At 21.2% G+C, this 23693-nt stretch overlaps 5 protein-coding genes across 5 annotated transcripts; 2 read left to right on the top strand and 3 right to left on the bottom strand. All coding sequences in view use genetic code 6, as the record gives it.

Annotated features, from left to right (window-relative positions):
• Nucleotides 1-228: 228 nt before the first annotated feature.
• On the bottom strand, nt 229-2706 carry TTHERM_000756339 (hypothetical protein; the record flags this gene model as incomplete). Its single annotated transcript, XM_012800303.1, has 2 exons — nt 2590-2706; nt 229-2541 (listed from the first exon to the last, which is right to left on the bottom strand). Exons 1-2 carry the CDS (start codon nt 2665-2667, stop codon nt 229-231), a joined length of 2391 nt encoding a protein of 796 aa, XP_012655757.1. The 5' UTR covers nt 2668-2706.
• Nucleotides 2707-4979: 2273 nt separating this feature from the next.
• On the top strand, nt 4980-9657 carry TTHERM_00756330 (bowman-birk serine protease inhibitor family protein; the record flags this gene model as incomplete). The annotated part of the gene is made up of 8 exons (XM_001031748.2): nt 4980-5010; nt 5072-5172; nt 5228-5402; nt 5450-5532; nt 5656-5710; nt 5764-7882; nt 7978-8138; nt 8195-9657. The coding sequence occupies 8 exons, from the start codon at nt 4980-4982 to the stop codon at nt 9655-9657; spliced, it is 4188 nt and encodes a 1395-aa protein (XP_001031748.2).
• Nucleotides 9658-10529: 872 nt separating this feature from the next.
• TTHERM_00756310 (hypothetical protein) lies at nt 10530-11153 on the bottom strand (the record flags this gene model as incomplete). The annotated part of the gene is made up of 1 exon (XM_001031746.1): nt 10530-11153. The coding sequence occupies one exon, from the start codon at nt 11151-11153 to the stop codon at nt 10530-10532; it is 624 nt and encodes a 207-aa protein (XP_001031746.1).
• Nucleotides 11154-12678: 1525 nt separating this feature from the next.
• TTHERM_00756300 (bowman-birk serine protease inhibitor family protein) lies at nt 12679-18013 on the top strand (the record flags this gene model as incomplete). Its single annotated transcript, XM_001031745.3, has 13 exons — nt 12679-12730; nt 12921-12960; nt 13019-13127; nt 13182-13215; nt 13269-13324; nt 13397-13439; nt 13501-13601; nt 13665-13839; nt 13887-13969; nt 14023-14077; nt 14132-16253; nt 16334-16494; nt 16551-18013. The coding sequence occupies 13 exons, from the start codon at nt 12679-12681 to the stop codon at nt 18011-18013; spliced, it is 4494 nt and encodes a 1497-aa protein (XP_001031745.3).
• Nucleotides 18014-18913: 900 nt separating this feature from the next.
• TTHERM_00756280 (hypothetical protein) lies at nt 18914-19711 on the bottom strand (the record flags this gene model as incomplete). The annotated part of the gene is made up of 1 exon (XM_001031743.2): nt 18914-19711. Exon 1 carries the CDS (start codon nt 19655-19657, stop codon nt 18914-18916), a length of 744 nt encoding a protein of 247 aa, XP_001031743.1. The 5' UTR covers nt 19658-19711.
• Between the last annotated feature and the right edge of the window lie 3982 nt (nt 19712-23693).

The raw sequence follows: 23693 nt of genomic DNA, 5'->3' as shown, positions 1-23693 counted from the left end.
TGCTATATATTTTCTTTTAATTTTGTTAATTGCTCTCAAAAATGTTTAGATTAACCTAATATTTGATAAATTAATCATTAATCGAAGTATTTTATTAATAAATTTAGTTTAAAATTTAATTCAATTAAAAAAATTTTGATGTTTTATCGTTAAAATCTAATTTAATATAAAAATATTGTTAACATTTATAAGAATAATACTGATAAATATTCAAAAATAAAATACAACTCATAAGTATTTACTTGCCTTACGTTAAAAACAAGTATTACATAATATATCTTTTGTTATAAAAATTTATCTTTCATTTTTGTTACAGCTTTAGCATATTTAAATTACTTTACATTACTTAAGCTTATCTTCAATTTATTAATCCATTTAATAAGATAAAGAACTTGTTTCTTTTTTATTATCTTACAAGCCACTTTATTTTTAATTTGTTCTGATTTAGCTATCACTCTATTAATTTTTAGACGGAGGAGTTTTATAAATTGTGCTTGCAAAATTTTAATTTTAATTTTTTTATAATTCAGATTAATTAGTGTCTAATTACTAATTATGTTAAAAAGATTAACTTTTTAAATTGCTTGAGCTCATACCATTTTATGTGTTAAGATCTATATTTTTGTTCTGATTAAATTATTGTGTTTAAGAAAGAGGAGTAATTTAAATTGTGCTTGAAAAACTTTAATTTTAATTTTTTTATAATTCAGATTAATTAATGCCTAATTGTTAATTATGTTAAAAAGATTAACTTCTTAAATTGCTTAAGCTCATACCATTTTATGTGTTAATTTCTATATTTGTGTTCTGATTAAATTATTGTGTTATAGAAGGAGGAGTATAATAACTAAAGTTTGCAAAGCTTTAATTTTATTTTTTTTATGATTCAGATTAATTAGTGCCTAATTGCTAATCATGTTATAAACTTGTTAAATTGCTTGAGTTCATACTATTTTATGTGTTAAAAGCTAAATTTTTGCTTTGATTAAACTATTGTGTGTGTGGTTAATTAACAAATTTATTATATCCTTCGTTTTCATCCACATTTTAAAATTCGCTAACACATTCTTACAATTAATTTTAATTTACAGAATTATTAGTCTTATTAGTTTAAGGTGTATTATAAGTTTAATTATCTTACTTATATTTTAAAAGATCAGGCTATTAAATAGACTATTATGCTGTTTTCATTATTTTAATTTCCTATTTACCTTTTGCTTCCTCATCTTCCTAAATTGTTGAAACCTCCATTTATTATTTTTCACATTACTATTATCTAATAAAAAGGAATAAAATTATAAATTTTTTAAATGGCGATTATTACTTATTAGGAGATTAACTGCAATAAATTGTAAACTTTTAAAAAACTATTTTTCTTTCTGTATAAAATAAAACTATATCCAGATTATTTTCCCTGCTTATATTTTGATGATCACTGATTTTAAAAAGCCTTAGATTAACTCTAACTTTTAATTCATTAAATTTATGCTAAATAACTTCTATTAATTACTTTGCTTAATTATAATTTATATATTGAAAAGTAGGTATATCTTTTAAATCCAAGTAATCAAAAATACTTTATGATAAATAATCTGAAGTTTTTTTATCTAATTCTTTTTCATCTTTTAATTTTTGATAGTTTTCAATAAATTACTTTTCATCTTTTTTTGTATTTTAATTATTTCTAATTTTATTAAAGAAGTGTCTGATAATACCTTTATTACTTTCTTAATTATACTATTACTAAAAGTCAAATAAAATTTTTGAAAGTATCGAAAATTTCCAATCCTCATTGTATTAAAACAATTTTGAGCCAATATTAATATCATGTAATTAATATGAAACTTTCTATGTTTCAGATTTTTGAGGTAATTATGTTAAACTTTACGTTATATTTTTAATATATATGATTAATAAAGATTCATTTTCTTAACTAATTATAGGTTAAAGGGTTATTTCACCAGCTATTATATTCTAAGTTTTTTCTTTTAATTCGGTAAAATCCAAAGAAAGATTTTTAAAAATTTAATAAATTATTTAACTTTTTTGCAACTAATCATTTGAGATAATTATATCAGCCATATATAAGCAACCATATTTTTTTATTTTTTATGGAATCTTATTAAGATATTAGACCATATCTTCTTAAAATTAAAATTGAAGAACATGCTACCAAAAGTATAATAAAATCTATTTTTTATTTTTTTCTTGAATTTGAATTTTTTCTATGTATCCTTTTAGTTTATCTATTGTTTTTTTCTATAAAAAACCTTGTCCATAACATAAAACTACATAATATATCATAATAGTTTTTAATTCATTTTTTTCAATTTATTTAAATTAAAAGCTAAAATGGATGATATTTTGATTTTTCAGATTACTAATATTCAAATTTTATTAAGGATTCTATCTTAATTCATAATGATCTTAACATTTTACAACTTCAAACTTTGGATATTTACATTCAATATCTTAATTGAGACTATTATTAATATTATTTAAATCCTAAAAATCCTATGGATAATCGTCTAAAATGCTAAGCTATTTTAAAAATTTTTAAAATATATATGAAGCAAACAATCTAATTACATCGCTTAAAGTAAGTTAATGATATTAATTTTCATACAAAATTGTAACTGTTTACAATTCTTCTTTTTTATTTGACATTTCCTAAAAAACTATACACCTATGATCAATTAAATAAAGAGATTTTATTTATTTATCTTTTAGGTTTTTCTAAATAACTAAGAGTATCTATTTCTTATATTCTAATAACAAATTAAATTTTTATGGAATGATAAAAATTCTTTAGTATAAAAAAGCTAATTATTTTATTAATATTAATTTTAAATAAAATTATTAAATTATTTTTAATTTTTTCTGATTTAAATTTAAAAAAATTAAAAAAATACCTATTATTAATTTTTGAATTTATTTACAATAAATAATATTTTTAATTTTAAAAACTAAAATTATTATCTTGAACTCTTTAAAAAGTGGATATTTATGATTATTAAGATGATTAAATATTTTTGTTATTTATTAATTAGGTACTAAACCTTACTTGTATGATAAAAAATTTTTGAAAATATAAATTTTATAATTCAAAAAATAAATAGTGAATAAGATATTTATTTAATTTTATTTAAAAATTATCTGAAAATTTTAATTTTATTATAATTTAACATTATTCTAAATAACTTTGTAATTTATTTTTTTTATAATACTTAAATATATTCATTTAAAAAAATTAATTGTTTAAATTAATTCGAAATTTATAAAAAATTACAATTATAAAATATTTAATAATTAAAATAATAAAGGAAAGGATGGAAATAATTGATTTACAGTATTAAGCAGATATAAATAAATTAGAGATGGAAAAAAAATTAAATTAATTAAATCTTTTGATAGTTTTTTTTGAATATTTCAATAAATTTTAACAAAATATCTGATAAAATTATTTTTAATGGAGTTAAATAAAAATATTTTTTCACTAATAAAATATTTAAATGTAATTCTGTAATAAGATATAGTTTTTTGTCTGTATGTTATACTATTTTAAAATAAATTTCTATCTTATTAATAAAAAAATAATTAAATTGGCACATATTTGCCCTTTTGTTTTATTATTATTTAAAAAAATTGAACAATATTAGTAAATGTTACAAAATTATTAATTTTTAGAGATATACTTTCATTTTTAAGTAGTAAAAATGAATTTTATATAATATCTAATAACAATTGGTATTCTAATGGCATTTTATAGCAGGCTTACTTCAAAGATTTTAAAAATAAATGAAGAAAAAATTTTTAAGTGGCTAGAACAGTGTAAAATCAACCAAATAAGCCCTTCTCTAATTATTTACTGAATTAATTTTAAATATACATTTACAAAAAATATTTGTTTAGTTTCTTATTCTAAAATTCATTTCTATCTATCTAATTACTCTATAAGCTGCTTCAGAATTTATTAAATTTGATTTTTTTAACTATTTTGAACGAATAATATTTAGAAAATAAAGCTAATCTTATTTTAATATTATTTGGAAAGTAGGAGAAAAATAAATAAAAAGAAAATTAAATTACTCATTCTAATTTTAATCTGAAAAATGATTCGATATAATCATTGCATAATATTTTAGATTGCCTTTCTATTTATAATAGAAATATCATAATAATAGTCTACAAAAGCAATTCTTACATATACTAAATTTTAATAATCATCAAGTATTTCTTATTTAAATGCTAATATGAAAGCTATTTGTGGTTCTTCTAGTTTAGAATCAAGTATGAACATCTATGGTAACAAAAATAAATTTGTAATAATACCTTTATCAAATATTATTTTATTTATCAGTAATTGATTCTACTAAACCATTGAATAATGGGGGAGAAACATCTTATTCATAAATTAAATGCTTCATATTGCTTTATTTTAATGTAAAATTACAATTTAAAGAAGTAGAATTAGAGTTATTTTTTTTAACAAAAGGGAAGCTAACTAATTAATTCTACAAAGAGAATAGCACAAAGTAAAATTATTTTTTCAATTTGATGATTAAAATTTATTTGTTTTTAGTGATTAGCTATGGAGAAAACCACTTTTTAGTTACCTAAAACATTTTAGATCTTGATAGATTAAATATAAATGCTCAAAACTCTATTGTGTGGCTTTAAAAATTAAATAATGAAATGGTAATTAAATAAAAATAAATTATTAATGTTAATATCTATTTATAAATTAATTAGATATCAATTACCATAGATAATGGCTAATTAAAATGTAATATTTTAACTTTAAGATAAAGATAATATTTATTTTCTGAAATTATATAGTTGGCTATCCTAACTCCTTACAGACGATTAAATGTAAGGTTTTATTAGCTTACGGAGTATTTTTTGTAATTAAAATTTAAAATAAAAAAAATAATTTCTTAATAATTCTTTATTAAAAATTCTGAAAGTCACCAACAGTAATGGCAGTCGGGTGTGGATAGAACTTAATGCGTAAGATGAATTTTTAATTTATGAGATAATGAAATAAAAAATATTTATTTTTTTAACTTAGTCTATTATATCCAAATTGATACTCAATAAGGAAATTTCAGTCTTTAACAATAAATTTCAGTTCCTTAAAGTTTTGCAATAAAATAAGTATCATAATTATAGGTAAATTTATAAATTTTTAAATATTAAATTATTTAATTAAATGTAAAATAAATAGCCTTTTGAAAATATGCAAATGATATTGATAGATTCAAATAATAAAATTTATTTTGCTACAATAAACTCAGACAAAACTGTGACTACTAAAAGATATGCTTATGATTATTCAAGTTATACCTACTTCGATTCATTCGCTTAAGTTTTTTTAGCAGCTTATCAAAATTAAATACGAGGTATTCATTTTAAAAGTTGATGGAAATAAAATATTGTTTTTAATAAGCTTACTTTAGTGATTCAAACATGGCAGAAGACTTTAATTTAAGTGATAGTACTTTATAAATAGTTAACTTAACTGTCTTTGAAGTAAACATTTTTTATAATATTTATTTATTTTTAAAACACAAAATATATAGCTACACAAATTTAATTTGATTAAAATATTATTTATAATATAAGTTTTTCACTTAATTTAATATTTTTAATTAGGGAAATTAATCAGTATTTCTCACATATTTGTATAAACAAAATGTTTAATTTGCAGGTAAATATTTTCATGAACATGAAGAGTTGATAATTATTTTTTTTAAATTAAAGAATATTAGTTAACAAATAAAATTGCATGGAGACAATGTTCAAGTCCTAATTGTGCAATATGCTAATAAAATAACTAAAATTTATGTTAACTATGCACTAAAGATTTATTTCGCTCTATTTAGTCAGATTAGTGCTAATGTATTCCTCAGTATTTTAACAATCCTAGTATTGCTTAATGTTAATAATGCTCAAAATAATGTGCTACCTGCGCAGATACAGCTGAAAACTGTACATCTTGCTCAAAATAAAGCTTCAGATAACTCTCTGGTACAAAATGCGTTTGCTTATAGGGATATTACGAAAATGATCAACTCGAGTGTGTGTTTTGTGATTAAACTAAGAATTTTATTTTTATTAATAATTAATGCTAATGTAAAGATGGATATTATATGGATGCGGATGGTAACTGCTAATAATGTGATATTAGTTGCAAAACATGCCAAAATTAAGCTAATTAGTGTACCTCATGTAAAGATGGTATTAATAGAATATTTAGTCCACCAATAAAATAATGTCTTTGCGTAGCATAATATTTTAGCCTTCCAAACCAAGAAATATGCTAATTATGCGATCCTAAATAAAATAAAATGCTTATGCTTGGTAATTGTATATGCATAGATGGATACTATATGAATAATGAAAGCTGTGTTAAATGTCCGTTTGGTTGTACACAATGTGAAAATAATGATAATTGTTATAATTGTGATTCGAACATGAATGTTATAAAACAAGATACAAAATGTGTTTGTAAATTAGGCTATTCATTACAAAATGGAAAATGTGAAGTATGTCCAATTTATTGCCAAGATTGTTTAAACTCTTAATGTACAAAATGTTTACCTAATCTTAATAGGTAATTAGTTAATAATAAGTGTGCTTGCCTATCAGGATATTTTGAAAATTCTCTATAATAATGCATTCTCTGTGATCAAACAAAAAACTTCATATTGATAAATGGAGTCTGTTAATGCAAAGACGGGTATTATGCTGATCCTAATAATAACTGCCAACCATGTTCTGCAAGCTGTCAAACTTGCTAAGATAATTAAAATAAATGTACTAAATGCAAAGATGGATTAAACAGAGTTTTAAACCCAGCTACATATACTTGTGATTGTAAAAGTTAATATTTTAGCCTAACAAATGAAGGAATATGCTAGCTATGCGATCCAACTTAATAAAAAATATTAATAAACAATTAATGCATTTGTTAAGACGGATATTACATAGATGACTAAACACAGTTATGCCAGCAGTGTCCCCTTGGATGTCTTTAATGTAAAAATAAAGATACATGCATATTATGCGATTAAAGATAAAATAGAGAAAGCTACAAATAAACATGTGTTTGCATGAAAGGATTTTATGAAAAAGATAAATAATGTGTTTAATGTAATGACTAAATAGCAGAGTGCCAAGCTAGTAAATTGTGTAATCAAATTGCAAATAGAAGATTAGTAAATAATGAGTGTATTTGCATTGAATAATACTTTACAGATTTTAATAATAAGACTGGTACATGCCTGCCCTGCAACTAATTATATAATAGAGTGTTTTAAAATGGTTAATGCTAATGTATTTAAGGTTATTAAGAAGTCCATCAAAATTCATGCTAATAAATGAAATTAAGCTATTTCTAACTTATTTCAAGTAGCTGTAATGAGCTAAAAATTAATTTCGAAGATAGTTTAGAAAGTGGAATAATCATTTAAGATTGTATTTAAATTACCATTGATAGGCTATCAGATGAGACTTGGACTATTGAACATCCTCTTTCTTAATTTGATGTATAGTTTTAAATTATCAGTAGTGCTTAAATAGACATTAATATAAATCCTAATGTGGGTATTGAATAAGATTGTAATGTTAGTATAGACTTAAGCAATTGCAATATTCCTAATCTAAAAAGCTACTCGAACTGCTAAGAAGTACAGCTAAAAGCTAAATTAAAAGGAAATGACTAAACAGCCACATAAGTGATCACTTCAATCACAGAAACAGGTTCAAAAATCGCAGTATCTTCAATACTTCCTCTTTTCATAAGCGGAAATTTCCAATTTTTAGCTTCACTTTTGGATATATGCCAGTTAATTTATGCTATGATATTCATTAATATAGAGTAAAATAATATTTATAATTTAAAATCTTTATTAAGTTGAAATAATTTAAAGAGATTTGATAAATTTCAAATATTAATTATTATTAATATTATAGATTGCCATTAAATCTTAAACTATTCTATGATGCCATTCAAGAATTTAATATTCCTTTTACAAACTTTTTTGATAAAATGGAACATTTTGATGAGATTCATAACGAATCTCCAAAAAAATTCAGTGAAGAAGACAGATAAGGGTTTTATTTAGCTAATTTTGGTAAAATTTATTAATAATATTAAAACACATTTACTTACTTATTTTAAAACAAAAAGGTGATAACTTATCTCTTTTGATTTTAATAATACTTGTAGACCTTTTGATGAATTTATTTTCAAGATTTTTGCCAATTCAAAAATTAAGAAAATTAATAAAAACAGCTAGAACTAATCTTTTTAATGCTAAACTTTATTTGGATATCCTTTGGGGATTATATATAGAGCTGTGTATAGCTGTATTTCTTCAGCTTCAGTCAATTGAATATGCTGATTACTTTTTAGAAGGATTAAGCTACTTATTCACTTTTGTTTCGATAGTATTCATAGTTTTCCCTTATTATATTTGTTACTAAATCAAGATAGGGAAACAAAATTATTTCACAGAAATACTAACAGAAAATTTAAATTTTCAATATTATAATATATTGTTATATCTTAGAAAATTTTTTTTGATACTAGTAGTTACAGTTTTATACGATTATCCACTAATACAGATAGTGTTTTTTATGGTATGGAACTTAATACAGTTAGTTATAACTGTAAAATTTAAACCTTACAAATCTAAACTTGATAATTATAAACATATGATTTAAACATTATTTTTCTTTTCTTCAACGATGCTAATTACTATATTATTTAAGAGCTATGAATAGAGTAATGAGGAGAGTAGAATAAATCTATGTTGGTTCATTATTGCAAATCTTATTATAATAATTTTAGCTGATTTTCTATCCTTTGTTCATGAGTCGTGTACAGCGTTACTTATGTATTTCACTAAAATAAGAGCTAAAATTAAAGAGTTTAAAAGCAAAAGCAACAAAGTAGTTCCTAACGACATTTTAATAGATATGGACAAAATAAAATAATATTCTTAATCATCTTAATAAGATTAAATTAAAAGTATCAGTGTAGTAGATTAATAAAAACTGTAAAATATAATATCTAAAAAAATATTAAATTTCTAAGAAATATCAATTAGCAATTAGCCTAAAAGTATTTAGCTTTTGTAAGAAAAAGAACAAGATTTCTTAGATATAGAAACTAATAGAATAGATATAGTTGCTTAATCTAAAGTATATAGTAATTAAGAATTGGTTTCTATTCAGTAAATTAACTGCAATAAAAGCATTTATTAAAATGATAATATGAGTGTTAATTAAAATTCTAATAGGCTCAATTAAATTTCTTCTTGGAATGATTTATCAAGCCCCTAAGTTCTAATTAAATAAGGTAGCTAAAATGGCATGTTTGGTAATTTTGAAATGAAAAATAATGAGAGCACTAACATCATAAGAATATAAAGGAAAAAATAATCTAAATATAGCAACAGAAAACAGTCACAATTAACTGCTGCATCTGATAAATATGATAAATAGGCCATAAGTAATAATATCAGTAATTCTAATTTGTTTGATTCTCATAAATAAAATGAATAACAATCTTCAAAGGAAATTAATAAAAAACCTTCTTCTTAAAATTCTTAAAAGAAGAAAAAACTGCCTAAATCAAATAAAAAATGAAATCTAATTATTTATTTATTTATAAGTGATAAGGGTTTTTATATTTATATTTTTTAGTATTTTTAATTAAATTAACTTTAACTTTACTTTTTTAAGATACATCAAAATATAATATTGAGAACATCATTTGGTACTGAATTAATTTTTTAAAATTTAAAATTAAATAAATTATATTATTTATTTTTTTTAAGCTATTTTTAATTGTTCTTATTAATTATTAAGTGTTTATTTATACTTATTTAATAAGTTATTTTAAATTTTTCATAAAATCTTAAATTCATATAAAAAACTATGTATCAACTTTTATTTAAATAGATATAAATTAAGAGCAGATGTTAAATAAAAATAAAAAATTAGTAGAAGGTGAAATAAACTATATATATAATATTGATGATGTGAAATAATTATATTCTAGTATAACAAATAAACCATTCATTTTATAATTTTTAAAAATATTTTTATTTTTTGTTAAAATTTAAATTAAAAATAAAAGACAACAATTTTTAAAGCAGTAAGGAATTAATTTTTTAATATCTGATTTTAAATTAAATGATTGAAGGATTTCAGTATTGTTTGATAATTTTATAATATAAACTTGTTAAATAATAGGTTCGCTAATTGATAATACAACTACATGTTTGAATATTATAGTTTCGTAGATTCAGAATAGTTTTACTTGTTTTGGATTTGGACTATTATTACTTTTTAATAAAAAGGTATACATATGTATTATTTTTATATTTAAGATTATTAATTGAGTTTTTTGAAATATTATAAATTTTATATTTAATTTCTAATTATAACAAAAAATAAAAACACATCAATAATTTATAATTTTATATATTATTGTATTTATTCGCTTATCCAAATTTTCAAGGTTAAATTTTCTTGCATCTACCATTACCATCAAGAGTGCAACCTCTAGAAGAAGAGCAAGCATAAAAACCAAGGTTTTAACAATGATCGTAAGAATCTTACAAAGTCTTTACTTATTGAGGAATTTTAGCACAATGACCAGTGTAAGGGTCAATCCAACATCCTACATCTGAACTGCAAGCATAAAAACCTCTTCTGGTGCAAATATCATCAGAAGCAGATTATTCTATAGTGTGTTAGTTTTCACTAGTTTGATTAGATTATTTTACTTAGTCTGAAAGTTTTTAGCATTAACCAGTGTAAGGATTAATCATACATCCTCTATCAGAACTACATGCGTAGAATCCTATTCTAGAGCAATGGCCGTCATCTTTGTTGATTCCATTTTCAGGATTAGGAGTTGATTTAGTTTTCAAGGCACCATTTGAATTTTAGGTAGAAATCTTTCTGCATCCACCATTTCCGTCAGGAGTGCATCCTCTAGAAGGTGAACAAGCATATGAACCAAGATTTTTGCAATGATCATATTCTTATGAAAGCTTTTCAGTTTATTCCTTTTATTATATCTTTCTGCAAGAAGCTGTGGCACCATATAATAGCAGCCAAGACTAAGTCTACATGAGTAGAATCCTTGTCTAGAGCAAATATCGTCTTCCTTTTAAGCAAAGTTTTCTTGTTAACAATAAACAGTAGCAAAGAGAGTTGCTACTGAAATAATAAGAGCAATAGTAATTTTCATCTTATTTTAAAAGTTTATCTTTTTTAAATTTTTATTTAATTTATATTATATATTTCCTAAAATATCCTTTATTTATACCATTAATTTATGATAGTTCTTATCCCAAAATAGAATTATTAATTTATTATCATAAATGAATGTTATTATTTAAGCAGAAATCATCAAATTATTAAATACACAGATAATTCTTTTATTAACTATTTATTTCTTTTCTTAGTTTAATATTAATGTAAGACATCAATAAATTATAAAATTTATTTCTGGGGCTATATAGGTTTTTTTGTAGGCAATTTGTTGAAAAGTTAGAAAAGTTGAAAAGTAGAAAAGTTCCTTTTAGAAAATATATTTTTTACAATATATTAAAACTTTTTAATTTATTTTTATTGATAAAAACAGGTTAAAGGTAGAATGCCATTTTTTCTACCTACTGATCTAAAAATGCTCCGATTGTAAATTCTCTTTTAAAGAGGTGGATATTTAAGATTATTAAGATTAACAAAATATATTTCTTATTTTTAATGAATAAATAATTTATTAACAGTATTAATGTTGATATAACCAACATTGTTAGAGATATCTAATATGAATAAAATTAATAATTAAATCTTTTGATAATTTTTTTTGGAATATTTCAATAAATTTTTACAAAAATATATGATCTCATTATTTTAATTTACAACAATAAAAATATTTTTTCAACACTAAACTATTTAAATATAATTTTGATAATAAAAAATTAAATAAAATTGACACATATTTGCTCTTTTATTCATTATAATATAAATTTTATTTAGAAATTTATACAATATTTGTAAATTTTACAAAAATTATGAATTTTTAGAGATATACTTTCATTTTTAAGTAATAAAAATGAATTTTATACAAAATCTAATAACAATTGATATTCCAAATGCATTTTATAACATGCTTACTACAAAGATTTTTAAAATAAATGAAGAAAAAAATTTTAAGTGGCTAGAACAGTGTAAAATCAACCAAATAAACCCTTCTCAAATTATTACTGAATTAATTTTAAATATTAATTTACAAAAAATATTAGTTTGGTTTCTTTTTCTAAAATTCATTTCTATTTATCTAATTATTCTATAAACTGCTTCAGTATTTATTAAATTTGATTATTTTTAACCATTTTGAACGAATAATATTTAGAAAATAAAACTAATCTTATTTTAATATTATTTGGAAAGTAGGAGAAAAATAAAAAAAAAAAAATTAAATTACTTATTCTAATTTTAATCTGAAAAATGATTCGATATAATCATTGCATAATATTTTAGATTGCCTTTCTATTTATAATAGAAATATCATTATAATAGACTACAAAAGAAATTCTTACATAAACTTAATTTAAATAATCATCAAGCATTTCTTATTTAAATACTAATATGAAAGCTATTTGTGGTTCTTCTAGTTTAGAATCAAGTATGAATATCTATGGTAACAAATAAAAATTTGAAATAATACCTTTATCAAATATTATTTTATTTATCAGTAATTGATTCTACTAAATCATTGAATAATGGGGGAGAAACATCTTATTCATAAATTAAATGCCTTTTATTACTTTATTTTAATGTAAAATTACAATTTATAAAAGTAGAATTATAGTTATTTTTATTAACAAAAGGGAAGCTAGCTAATTAATTCTACAAAGAGAATAGCACAAAGTAAAATTATTTTTTCAATTTGATGATAAAAATTTATTTATTTATTTAAAGTTATTAGCTATGGAGAAAACCGCTTTTTAGTAACCTAAAATATTTTAGATCTTGATAAATTAAATATAAAAGCTCAAAACTCTATTGTGTGGCTTTAAAAATTAAATAATGAAATGGTAATTAAATAAAAATAAATTATTAATATTAATATCTATTTATAAATTAATTAGATATCAATTACCATAGATAATGGCTAATTAAAATGTAATATTTTAACTTTAAGATAAAGATAATATTTATTTTCTGAAATTATATAGTTGGCTATCCTAACTCCTTACAGACGATTACATGTAAGGGTTCGTTGGCGTAAGGAGTATTTTTTGTAATTAAAATTTAAAATAAAAAAAATATTTTCTTAATAATTCTTAATTAAAAATTATGAAAGTCACCAACAGTAATGGCAGTTGGGTGTGGAAAGAACTTAATACGTAAGATGAATTTTTAATTTATGAGATAATGGAATAAAAAATATTTATTTTTTTAACTTAGTCTATTATATCCAAATTGATACTCAATAAGGAAATATTAGTGTTTAAGAAGAAATTTCACTTCCTTAAAATTTTACAATAAAACAAGTATTATAATTAGAGGTAAATTTATAAATTTTTAAATATTAAATTATCTAATTATTTAATTAAATATAAAATAAATAGCCTTTCGAAAATATGCAAATGATATTGATAGATTCAAATAAAAATATTATTTTTACTACAATAAAACCAAACAAAACTGTGATTACTGGAATTTCTGTTATTGATTATTCAAGTTTTACTTATTTCGATTCATTCGCTTAAGTTTTTTTAGCAGCTAATCAAAATAAAATACAAGGTATTCATTTAAAAAGTTGATGGAAATAAAATATTTTTTTTAATAAGCTTACTTTGCTGATTCAAAAAAATATGTAAACTTTAATTTAAGTGATAGTACTTTATAAATAATTAACTTTACTGTCTTTGAAGTAAACATTTTTTATAATATAAGTTTTTAACTTAATTTAATATTTTTAATTAGGGAGATTAATCAGTATTTCTCGCATATTTGGATTAACAAAATGTTTAATTTGCAGGTAAATATTTTCATGAACATAAAGAGTTGATAATTATTTTTTTTTAAATTAAAGAATATTAGTTAACAAATAAACTTGCATGGAGACAATGTTCAAGTCCTAATTGTGCAATATGCTAATAAGATAACTAAAATTTATGTTAACTATGCACTAAAGATTTATTTCGCTCAATTTAGTCCGATTTGTGCTAATGCATTCCTCAGTATTTTAACAGTCCTACTTTTTCTTAATGTTAATAATGCTCAAAATTATGTGCTACCTGCGCAGATACAGCTGAAAACTGTACATCTTGCTCATAATAAAGCTTCAGATAACTCTCTGGTACAAAATGCGTTTGCTTATAAGGATATTAAGAAAATGATCAACTCGAGTGTGTGGGGTTATGTGATTAAACTAAGAATTTAATTTTTATTAATAATTAATGTTAATGTAAAGATGGATATTATATGGATGCGGATGGTAACTGCTAATAATGTGATATTAGTTGCAAAACATGCTAAAATTAAGCTAATTAGTGTACCTCATGTAAAGATGGTATTAACAGAATATTTAGCTCATCAATAAAATAATGTCTTTGTATAGCATAATATTTTAGCCTCCCAAACCAAGAAAAATGCTAATTATGTGATCCTAATGAAAATAAAATGCTAATGCTTGGAAATTGTATATGCATAGATGGATACTATATGAGTAATGATAGCTGTATTAAATGTCCATTTGGTTGTACACAATGTGAAAATTAAGATCATTGTTATAATTGTGATTCGAACTAGAATGTGATAATACAAGATACAAAATGTGTTTGTAAATTAGGTTATTCATTACAAAATGGAAAATGTGAAGCATGTCCAATTTATTGCCAAGATTGTTTAAACTCTTAGTGTACAAAATGTTTACCGAATCTTAATAGGTAATTAGTTAATAATAAGTGTGTTTGCCAATCAGGATATTTTGAAAATTCTATGTAATAGTGCATTCTCTGTGATGAAACAAAAAACTTCATATTGATAAATGAAGTCTGTTAATGCAAAGATGGGTATTACGCTGATCTTAATAACAACTGTCAACCATGTTCTGCAAACTGTCAAACTTGCTAAGATAATTAAAAAAAATGTACTAAATGCGAAGATGGGTTAAACAGAGTTTTTAACCCAGCTACATATACTTGTGATTGTAAAAGTTAATATTTTAGCCTAACAAATGAAGGAATATGCTAGCTATGTGATCCAACTTAATAAAAAATATTAATAAACAATTAATGTATTTGTTAAGACAGATATTACATAGATAACTAAACACAGTTATGCCAGCAATGTCCCACTGGATGTCTTTAATGTAAAAATAAAGATACATGCATATTATGCGATTAAACTTAAAATAGAGAAAGCTACAAATAAATATGTGTTTGCATGAAAGGATTTTATGAAAAAGATAAATAATGTGTTTAATGTAATGACTAAATAGCAGAATGTCATGCTAGTAAATAGTGTAATCAAATTGCAAATAGAAGATTAGTACATAATGAGTGTATTTGCATTGAATAATACTTTACAGATTTTAATAATAAGACTGGTGAATGTCTGCCCTGCAACTAATAATATAATAGAGTGTTTTAAAATGGTTAATGCTAATGTATTTAAGGTTATTAAGAAATCCATCAAAATTCATGCTAATAAATGAAATTAAACTATTTCTAACTTATTTCAAGTAGCAGTAATCAGCTAAAAATTAATTTCGAAGATAGTTTAGAAAGTGGGATAATTATTTAAGATTGTATTTAAATTACGATTGATAGGCTATCAGATGAGGCTTGGACTATTCAACATCCTCTTTCTTAATTTGATATATAGTTTTAAATTATCAGTAGTACTTAAATAGACATTAATATAAATCCTAATGTAGGTATTGAATAAGATTGTAATGTTAGTATAGACTTAAGCAATTGTAATATTCCTAATCTAAAAAGCTACTCAAACTGCTAAGAAGTACAGCTAAAAGCTAATTTAAAAGGAAATGACAAAATAGCCACATAAGTGATCACTTCAATCACTGAAACAGGTTCAAAAATCGCAGTATCTTCAATACTTCCTCTTTTCATAAGCGGAAATTTCCAATTTTTAGCTTCACTTTTGGATATATGCCAATTAATATATGCTATGATATTCATTAATATAGAGTAAAATAATATTTATTAAGTTTAAATAATTTAAAGAGATTTGATAAATTTCAAATATATATTATTATTAATTTAAATAGATTGCCATTAAATCTTTTACTATTCTATGATGCCATTCGAGAATTTAATATTCCTTTTACAAATTTTTTTGATAAAATGGAACATTTTGATGAGATTCATAACGACTCTCCAAAAAAATTTAGTGAGGAAGACAGATAAGGGTTTTATTTAGCTAATTTTGGTAAAATTTTTAATAATATTAAAATACATTTACTTACTTATTTTAATATAAAAAAGGTGATAACTTATCTCTTTTGATTTTGATAATACTTGTAGACCTTTTGATGAATTTATTTTCAAGATTTTTGCCAATTCAAAGATTAAGAAAATTAATAAAAACAGCTAGAACTAAGCTTTTTAATGCTAAATTTTATTTGGATATCCTTTGGGGATTATACATAGAGCTGTGTATAGCTGTATTTCTTCAAATTCAGTCAATTAAATAGGCTGATTACTTTTTAGAAGGATTAAGCTACTTATTCACTTTTTTTTCCATAGTATTTATAGTTTTCCCTTATTATATTTGTTATTAGATCAAGATAGGGAAACATAATTATTTCACAGAAATACTAACTGAAAATTTAAATTTTCAATATTATAATATATTCTTGTATCTGAGAAAAGTTTTTTTGATACTAGTAGTTACAGTTTTATACAATTATCCACTAACACAGATAGTGCTTTTTATGGTATGGAGCTTAATACAGTTAGTTATAACTGTAAAATTTAAACCTTACAAATCTAAACTTGATAATTATAAACATATGATTTAGACATTATTTTTCTTTTCTTCAACGATGCTAATTACTATATTATTTAAGAGCTATGAAAAGAGTACTGAGGATAGTAGAATAAATTTATGTTGGTTCATTATTGCAAATCTTCTTATTATAATTTTAGCTGATTTTATGTCATTTGTTCATGAGTCGTGTACAGCGTTACTTATGTATTTCACAAAAATCAGAGCTAAAATTAAAGAGTTTAAAAGCAAAAGAAACAAAGTAGTTCCTAATGACATTTTAATAGATATGGAAAAAATAAAATAATATTCTTAATCATCTTAATAAGATTAAATTAAAAGTATGAGTGTAATAGATTAATAAAAACTGTAGAATATAATATCTAAAAAAATATTAAATTTCTAAGAAATATCAATTAACAATTAGCCTAATAGTATTTAGCTTTTGTAAGAAAAAGTACAAGATTTCTAAGATATAGAAACTAATAGGATAGATATAGTTGCTTAATCTAAAGTATATAGCAATTAAGATTTGGTTTCTATGCAATAAACCAACTGCACTAAAAGCATTTACTAAAATGATAATATGAGCGTTAATTAAAATTCTAATAGGCTCAATTAAATTTCTTCACGGAATGATTTATCAAGCCCTTAAGTTCCAATTAAATAAGGTAGCTAAAATGGCATGTTTGGTAATTTTGAAATGAAAAATAATGAGATAACGAACATCATAAGAATATAAAGGAAAAAATAATCTAAATATAGCAACAAAAAACAGTCACAATTAACTGCTGCATCTGATAAATATGATAAATATGCCATAAGTAATAATATCAGTAATTCTAATTTGTTTGATTCTCATTAATAAAAGGAATAACAATCTTCAAAGGAAATTAATAAAAAGCCTTCTTCTTAAAATTCTTAAAAGAAGAAAAAACTGCCTAAAGCAAATAAAAAATGAAATCTAATTATTTATTTATTTAAAAGTGATAAGGATTTTTATATTTATATTTTTTAGAATTTTTAATTAAATTAACTTTTACTATACTTTTTTAAGATACATCAAAATATAATATTGAGAACATCATTTGGTACTGAATTAATTTTTTCAAAAATCTATATTTAATGGCTCTTATTAAGTGTTTATTTTTACTTATTTTATAAGGAATTTTAAATTTTTCATAAAATCTTAAATTCAAATAAAAAACTGTGGATCAACTTTTATTTAAATAGATATTAAATAATAGCAGATGTTAAATAAAAATCAAGAATTAGTCGAAGATGAAATAAATTATATTATATTGATGCTGTGAAATAATTATTTTCTAGTATAACAAATAAACCATTCATTTTATTTTGGTAATATTAAATACTTAAAGTAGCATTTATAGTAACATTATGATGTTAAATAAATAAATACAAATTTAACTTTTAAAAATATTTTTATTTTTTGTTTAAAATTTAAATTAAAACATAAGAGACAACAATTATTTTTAAACAGTAAGAACCCATTTTTTATTATCTGATTTTAAATTAAATGATTGAAGGATTTATAGATTTTAGTATTGCTTGATAAAATAACTTTAAACTATAAACTTTCGCTAGTTGAAAATGCAACTACATGCTTGAATATTATAGTTTCGTAGATTCAGAATAGTTTTACTTGTTTTGGATTTCGACGATTATTGCTTTTTAATAAAAAGGTATACATATGTATTATTTTTATATGTAAGATTATTAATTGAGTTTTGTTTGAAATATTATAAATTTTATATTTAATTTCTAATAATAACAAAAAATAAAAACACATCAATAATTTATAATTTTATATATAATTGTATTTATTCGTTTATTCAAATTTTCAAGGTTAAATTTTCTTGCATCTGCCATTACCATCAAGAGTGCAACCTCTAGAAGAAGAGCAAGCATAAAAACCAAGGTTTTAACAATGATCGTAGGAATCTTACAAAGTCTTTACTTATTGAGGAATTTTAGCACAATGACCAGTGTAAGGGTCAATCCAACATCCTACATCGGAACTGCAAGCATAAAAACCTCTTCTGGTGCAAATGTCATCAGAAACAGATTATTCTATAGTGTGTTATTTTTCACTAGTTTGATTAGATTGTTTTACTTAGTCAGAAAGTTTTTAGCATTAACCAGTATAAGGGTTAATCATACATCCTCTATCAGAACTACATGCGTAGAATCCTATTCTAGAGCAATGGTCGTCATCTTTGTTGATTCCATTTTCAGGGTTAGGAGTTGATTTAGTTTTCAAGGCACCATTTGAATTTTAGGTAGAAATCTTTCTGCATCCACCATTTCCGTCAGGAGTACATCCTCTAGAAGATGAACAAGCATATGAACCAAGATTTTTGCAATGATCATATTCTTATGAAAGCTTTTCAGTTTATTCCTTTTATTATATCTTTCTGCAAGAAGCTGTGGCACCATCATAATAGCAGCCAAGACTAAGTCTACATGAGTAGAATCCTTGTCTTGAGCAAATATCGTCTTCCTTTTAAGCAAAGTTTTCTTGTTAACAATAAACAGTAGCAAAGAGAGTTGCGACTGAAAGAATAAAAGCAATAGTAATTTTCATCTTATTTTAAAAGTTTATCTTTTTTAAATTTTTTATTTAATTTATATTATATATAACCTTAAATTTCCTTTATTTATACCATAAATTTATGATAATTCTTATCCCAAAATAGAATTATTAATTTATTATCATAAATGAATGTTATTATTTTAGCAGAAATCATCAAATTATTAAATACACAGATAATTCTTTTATTAACTATTTATTTCTTTTCTTTGTTTAATATTAATGTAAGACATCAATAAATTATAAAATTTACTAGATTACTTTTACAGTTCTAACAAAATGCGCTGCTCACAACATCAGATTCAAAAATTTATATTTCTCCTTCACTATTTTTAACTTTTAAACTAATAAAATAATTTATTTGCAAGTTTAAAAGTTTTATGTTTTTAAAATTTAAGCTAAAAGTATGATTGAGGTACTAGAAAACACAGCAATTTATACTATGAATCAAGTATACTTTTTATAAAAAATTGAAATTTGAATTATCATCTAATTTCGCTAAGCGATATAAATTCTAAATAATTAGTTTATGTTTCGTATCTTTATTACATTTTGTCTAGAATCTAAAAGTATAATTATTTAGTATGGTTTTATTTTTTGTTGCTAATATCATCTTGCAATAGAATTAAGATAGTATTTGGATAAGTATAATAATGTGGTAATGTAAGCTATCCAAATTAATTATAAATTTAATTTGTTCAAATAGAAATATTTTGAGTTACCTATCTAAAATTATTATTTTTAGAATTTGTAATCTGATTAAAAATTAAGTGTAAATTTTGAGTGAAATAATTATAAATAATTAAGAGTAAATTTTACAAGCTTTTATCAGACAGACAAACACAGATTAGATTAAAAATATAATTTTTGTTTTTAGCTTATTTTGTTTTAAATTTTATTTCTACAAAATATCACTTATTTTATTTGACAATCTACATGTCTTAGGTATCATTTTTTATAGAGGATTAACTTGTGAATAAATACTTGTATTCTATGGTATAAAATTATTTATATTAGTATTGTAAGTATTTAGACATTTTACATGTTAGCTAATTTTACTCAAATAATTACAATATTAACATTCTCTTAAACTTCTATTAGTCAAAGAATTAATCTAGAAAAATTGTGTTTTTTTATTATCCATTCAACTACTTAACTTTAGTAACATTTACCTCTGAATTAATTTCTTTATTGTATTTTTTTAAAAATTGTAATATAATAAATATTATTCAATTAGTAAGTTCATTCTTATATTTCACATGTTAATTTTTACTTATATTAAAATTATTTATTTGATTATTTAAATAAAAACTTATTTCCAAATCCATAATTTCCTTTTCATAAATTATAAAAAACTAATATCAAACTTTTTATAAATTTAATTTAAACACTAAAACGAGTTTTTCTTTTCATATTTTTATATCTTTTTAGTTTATTGAAGAATTTCTTGATTATTTTTTTAAAAATTTAAATATTAATTTTTAACATAAATAAAAATACTATTTACTCATTTTGTCTTAGTTTAATGAAAAAAAATCTTTTTAATATATATTTTTGTTTAATGCAAATTATTTAGATTGTGATGATATTCACTCAGTCTATCCTGCTTGTTGATAAACTTAATATTATCTTTATGGAAATTTTAGATATTTGAGATTTCAAATAAATGATTATTGAATGAAATCTAATGCACACTCTTTTTTTATTTTAGTGTAGATGATATTATTTTAAAATATAAAATCAATTAATTACTGCTAAATTAAATTACATTCCTTTAAAGTATTTTTATGTAAAATAGAAATATTTTTAATTGTAAATTTATGATAAAAAATATAGGATAAAAGTAATTTCACGAATTTGTAGATCATAAAATGTTAATTAAAAATTTATATTTACTCTAGTTTAATCAAAAATTATAATAAGTTTATATTTAATTATGTAGTTCATTTATTTTTTAGGATTAAGAAAAGAGAATAATTTATTTAATAATACAATAAGATTTTTTTATTTAAACTAGCTTTTAATAAATTTTTGAATAAAATTTAATTTATTATTTTAAATTCAGAAAAAATTTTACAAAAAATAAATTATTACTAATTTGATTGTTATTTTTCTTTTAATTAAATTTTTTCTATTTGTAAAATAGAAATTTTTTAAATATTTTTTTCTTTTTTTAGATCACTTATTTATTTTATCAGTAATAATAAAATTATCTTTTATATTAAAGTTTTTCATTTTTCACTAAAACATTAAATTAATTGTAATTTTTTATGAATTAAAAATTTATAATATTAATTAAATTATTTTAATTGGTTATGAGCAAGGAAATTGAATAAAAATATATGAGAATCTAGCCAAATAATTAATTAATTTATTTTTTAATTAATTTCAATTTCTAGACATGCATTAATTTTGTTTAAGGATTAATAAAATACAATTAAAAAAATAAATATTGCAATTGGTTTGATTTTAATATTTTTTTAAAAATAAAATTAAAATTATAATTTAAAATACTTTTATAAAAAAACCTGAATTGTAATTGTTATCAAGGAAAATTTTAATTTAAACTATAAAAATATAATCTAAGGACTTATATAATGTATTTAAACAAATTACTCTATATTAAAGAAAAAAAAATTGGTTAAATAAATCAATGATATTTAAATATATTTGGATTAAAAATATTGTAAAATAGGTTTTTGATTTAATTATATTTTTCAGATTTTTTAAAAAATAAGACATAAATATTTTATACTTTTTTACGAATTAAATCTTAAAGAATAAAAAAATTTGTGTTATTTGTTTTTAATAGAATTTACTAAGGAATTCCGCAAAAATAAAATATGATAATTTCACACTTTAAAATATCGAAGATTTGTTTATAAATCCTTAAAAAATAGTTAAGACATTCTTTTTTAACTTTTTTTCTATTTAGCTCATTTCTATTCATAAAATATTAGATTAATTTATCTTACAATTACATGTCTTAAATATCAAATACTTATAACATTATCATTTTTATGAATTTAATTATTTTGACTTAAAATAGATTTAAGTGGTAAAAATGTAGCTAAAAAAATTTAAATAAAATAAAAATTATTTTATGGCAAGGAAATTCATTTAAAAAGTAAGAATATCAAATGATTTCATCTTAAATTTTAAGATTATAAATATTTTACACATATGCATAAATTTTGTAAATTTTTGTCTCTATGATTTAATCATTAATTATTATTTACTTCTAGTTCCTACTATCTTTGTCATTAAATAATCAAATAATAAGATTATTGTAAAGTAATATCTTTAGGAGAATAATGGGTATCTTTCATAAATTTTTGCTTTTTTAAAAAGTAAGTTATAACAATTATTGATAAAAAACAAAATATATTAAAATATATTAGATTTTTATTTAAGATTATTAAATTAAAAAACTATTATTTTTTTAAATGCAGAAATGTAAAATAAAGTGATTTGATAAATTTTAAAAATAAAAAAGTCTCTGGAATGAATAGTAAGTATCTAATTAATTTGTAAAACAAATCAAACCTTTTTAAATTACCATTTTTTGATAATAAGTAAATCTTAATCCTAAATAGTATATGAAGAAGCGTAAATAATTAATTATACTTCTCTTCTTAGCTTAAATATGTTAAAAATCTAAAAAACTGAAAATACTGGTTTAAAATTATACATCAAAAATAGGCTTATACTTTTTTAACAAATAGTTGTCATGAATCTCAGAAAGTACAAAAATTAAGTAATAAATTATGCTTCTCAAAATGGTATTTGTTTTTTAATTATATTTGAAAATCTAATGGATCAATTTTTTTAACAATGATGAATTTTAATTTCAAAACTCTTTACTATATTTTAGTTAAAATATAAGGTTAAAACTTTATATAGACTTTAATGAATTGAATATTCATTTTACAAATTCAAAAATAAGTGGTACATTTAGCTATATTCAAGTACTAGAAGCATAAAAAAAATGTTTGTAACCAAATTTGAGAATATTAAATTTCTTCAAAAA

This window comes from Tetrahymena thermophila (assembly GCF_000189635.1).
Source record: "Tetrahymena thermophila SB210 genomic scaffold scf_8254367, whole genome shotgun sequence".
NCBI classification, from domain to species: domain Eukaryota; phylum Ciliophora; class Oligohymenophorea; order Hymenostomatida; family Tetrahymenidae; genus Tetrahymena; species Tetrahymena thermophila.
Note: the sequence above shows the minus strand (reverse complement) of the source record. Positions and strands in the feature narration are given on the sequence as shown.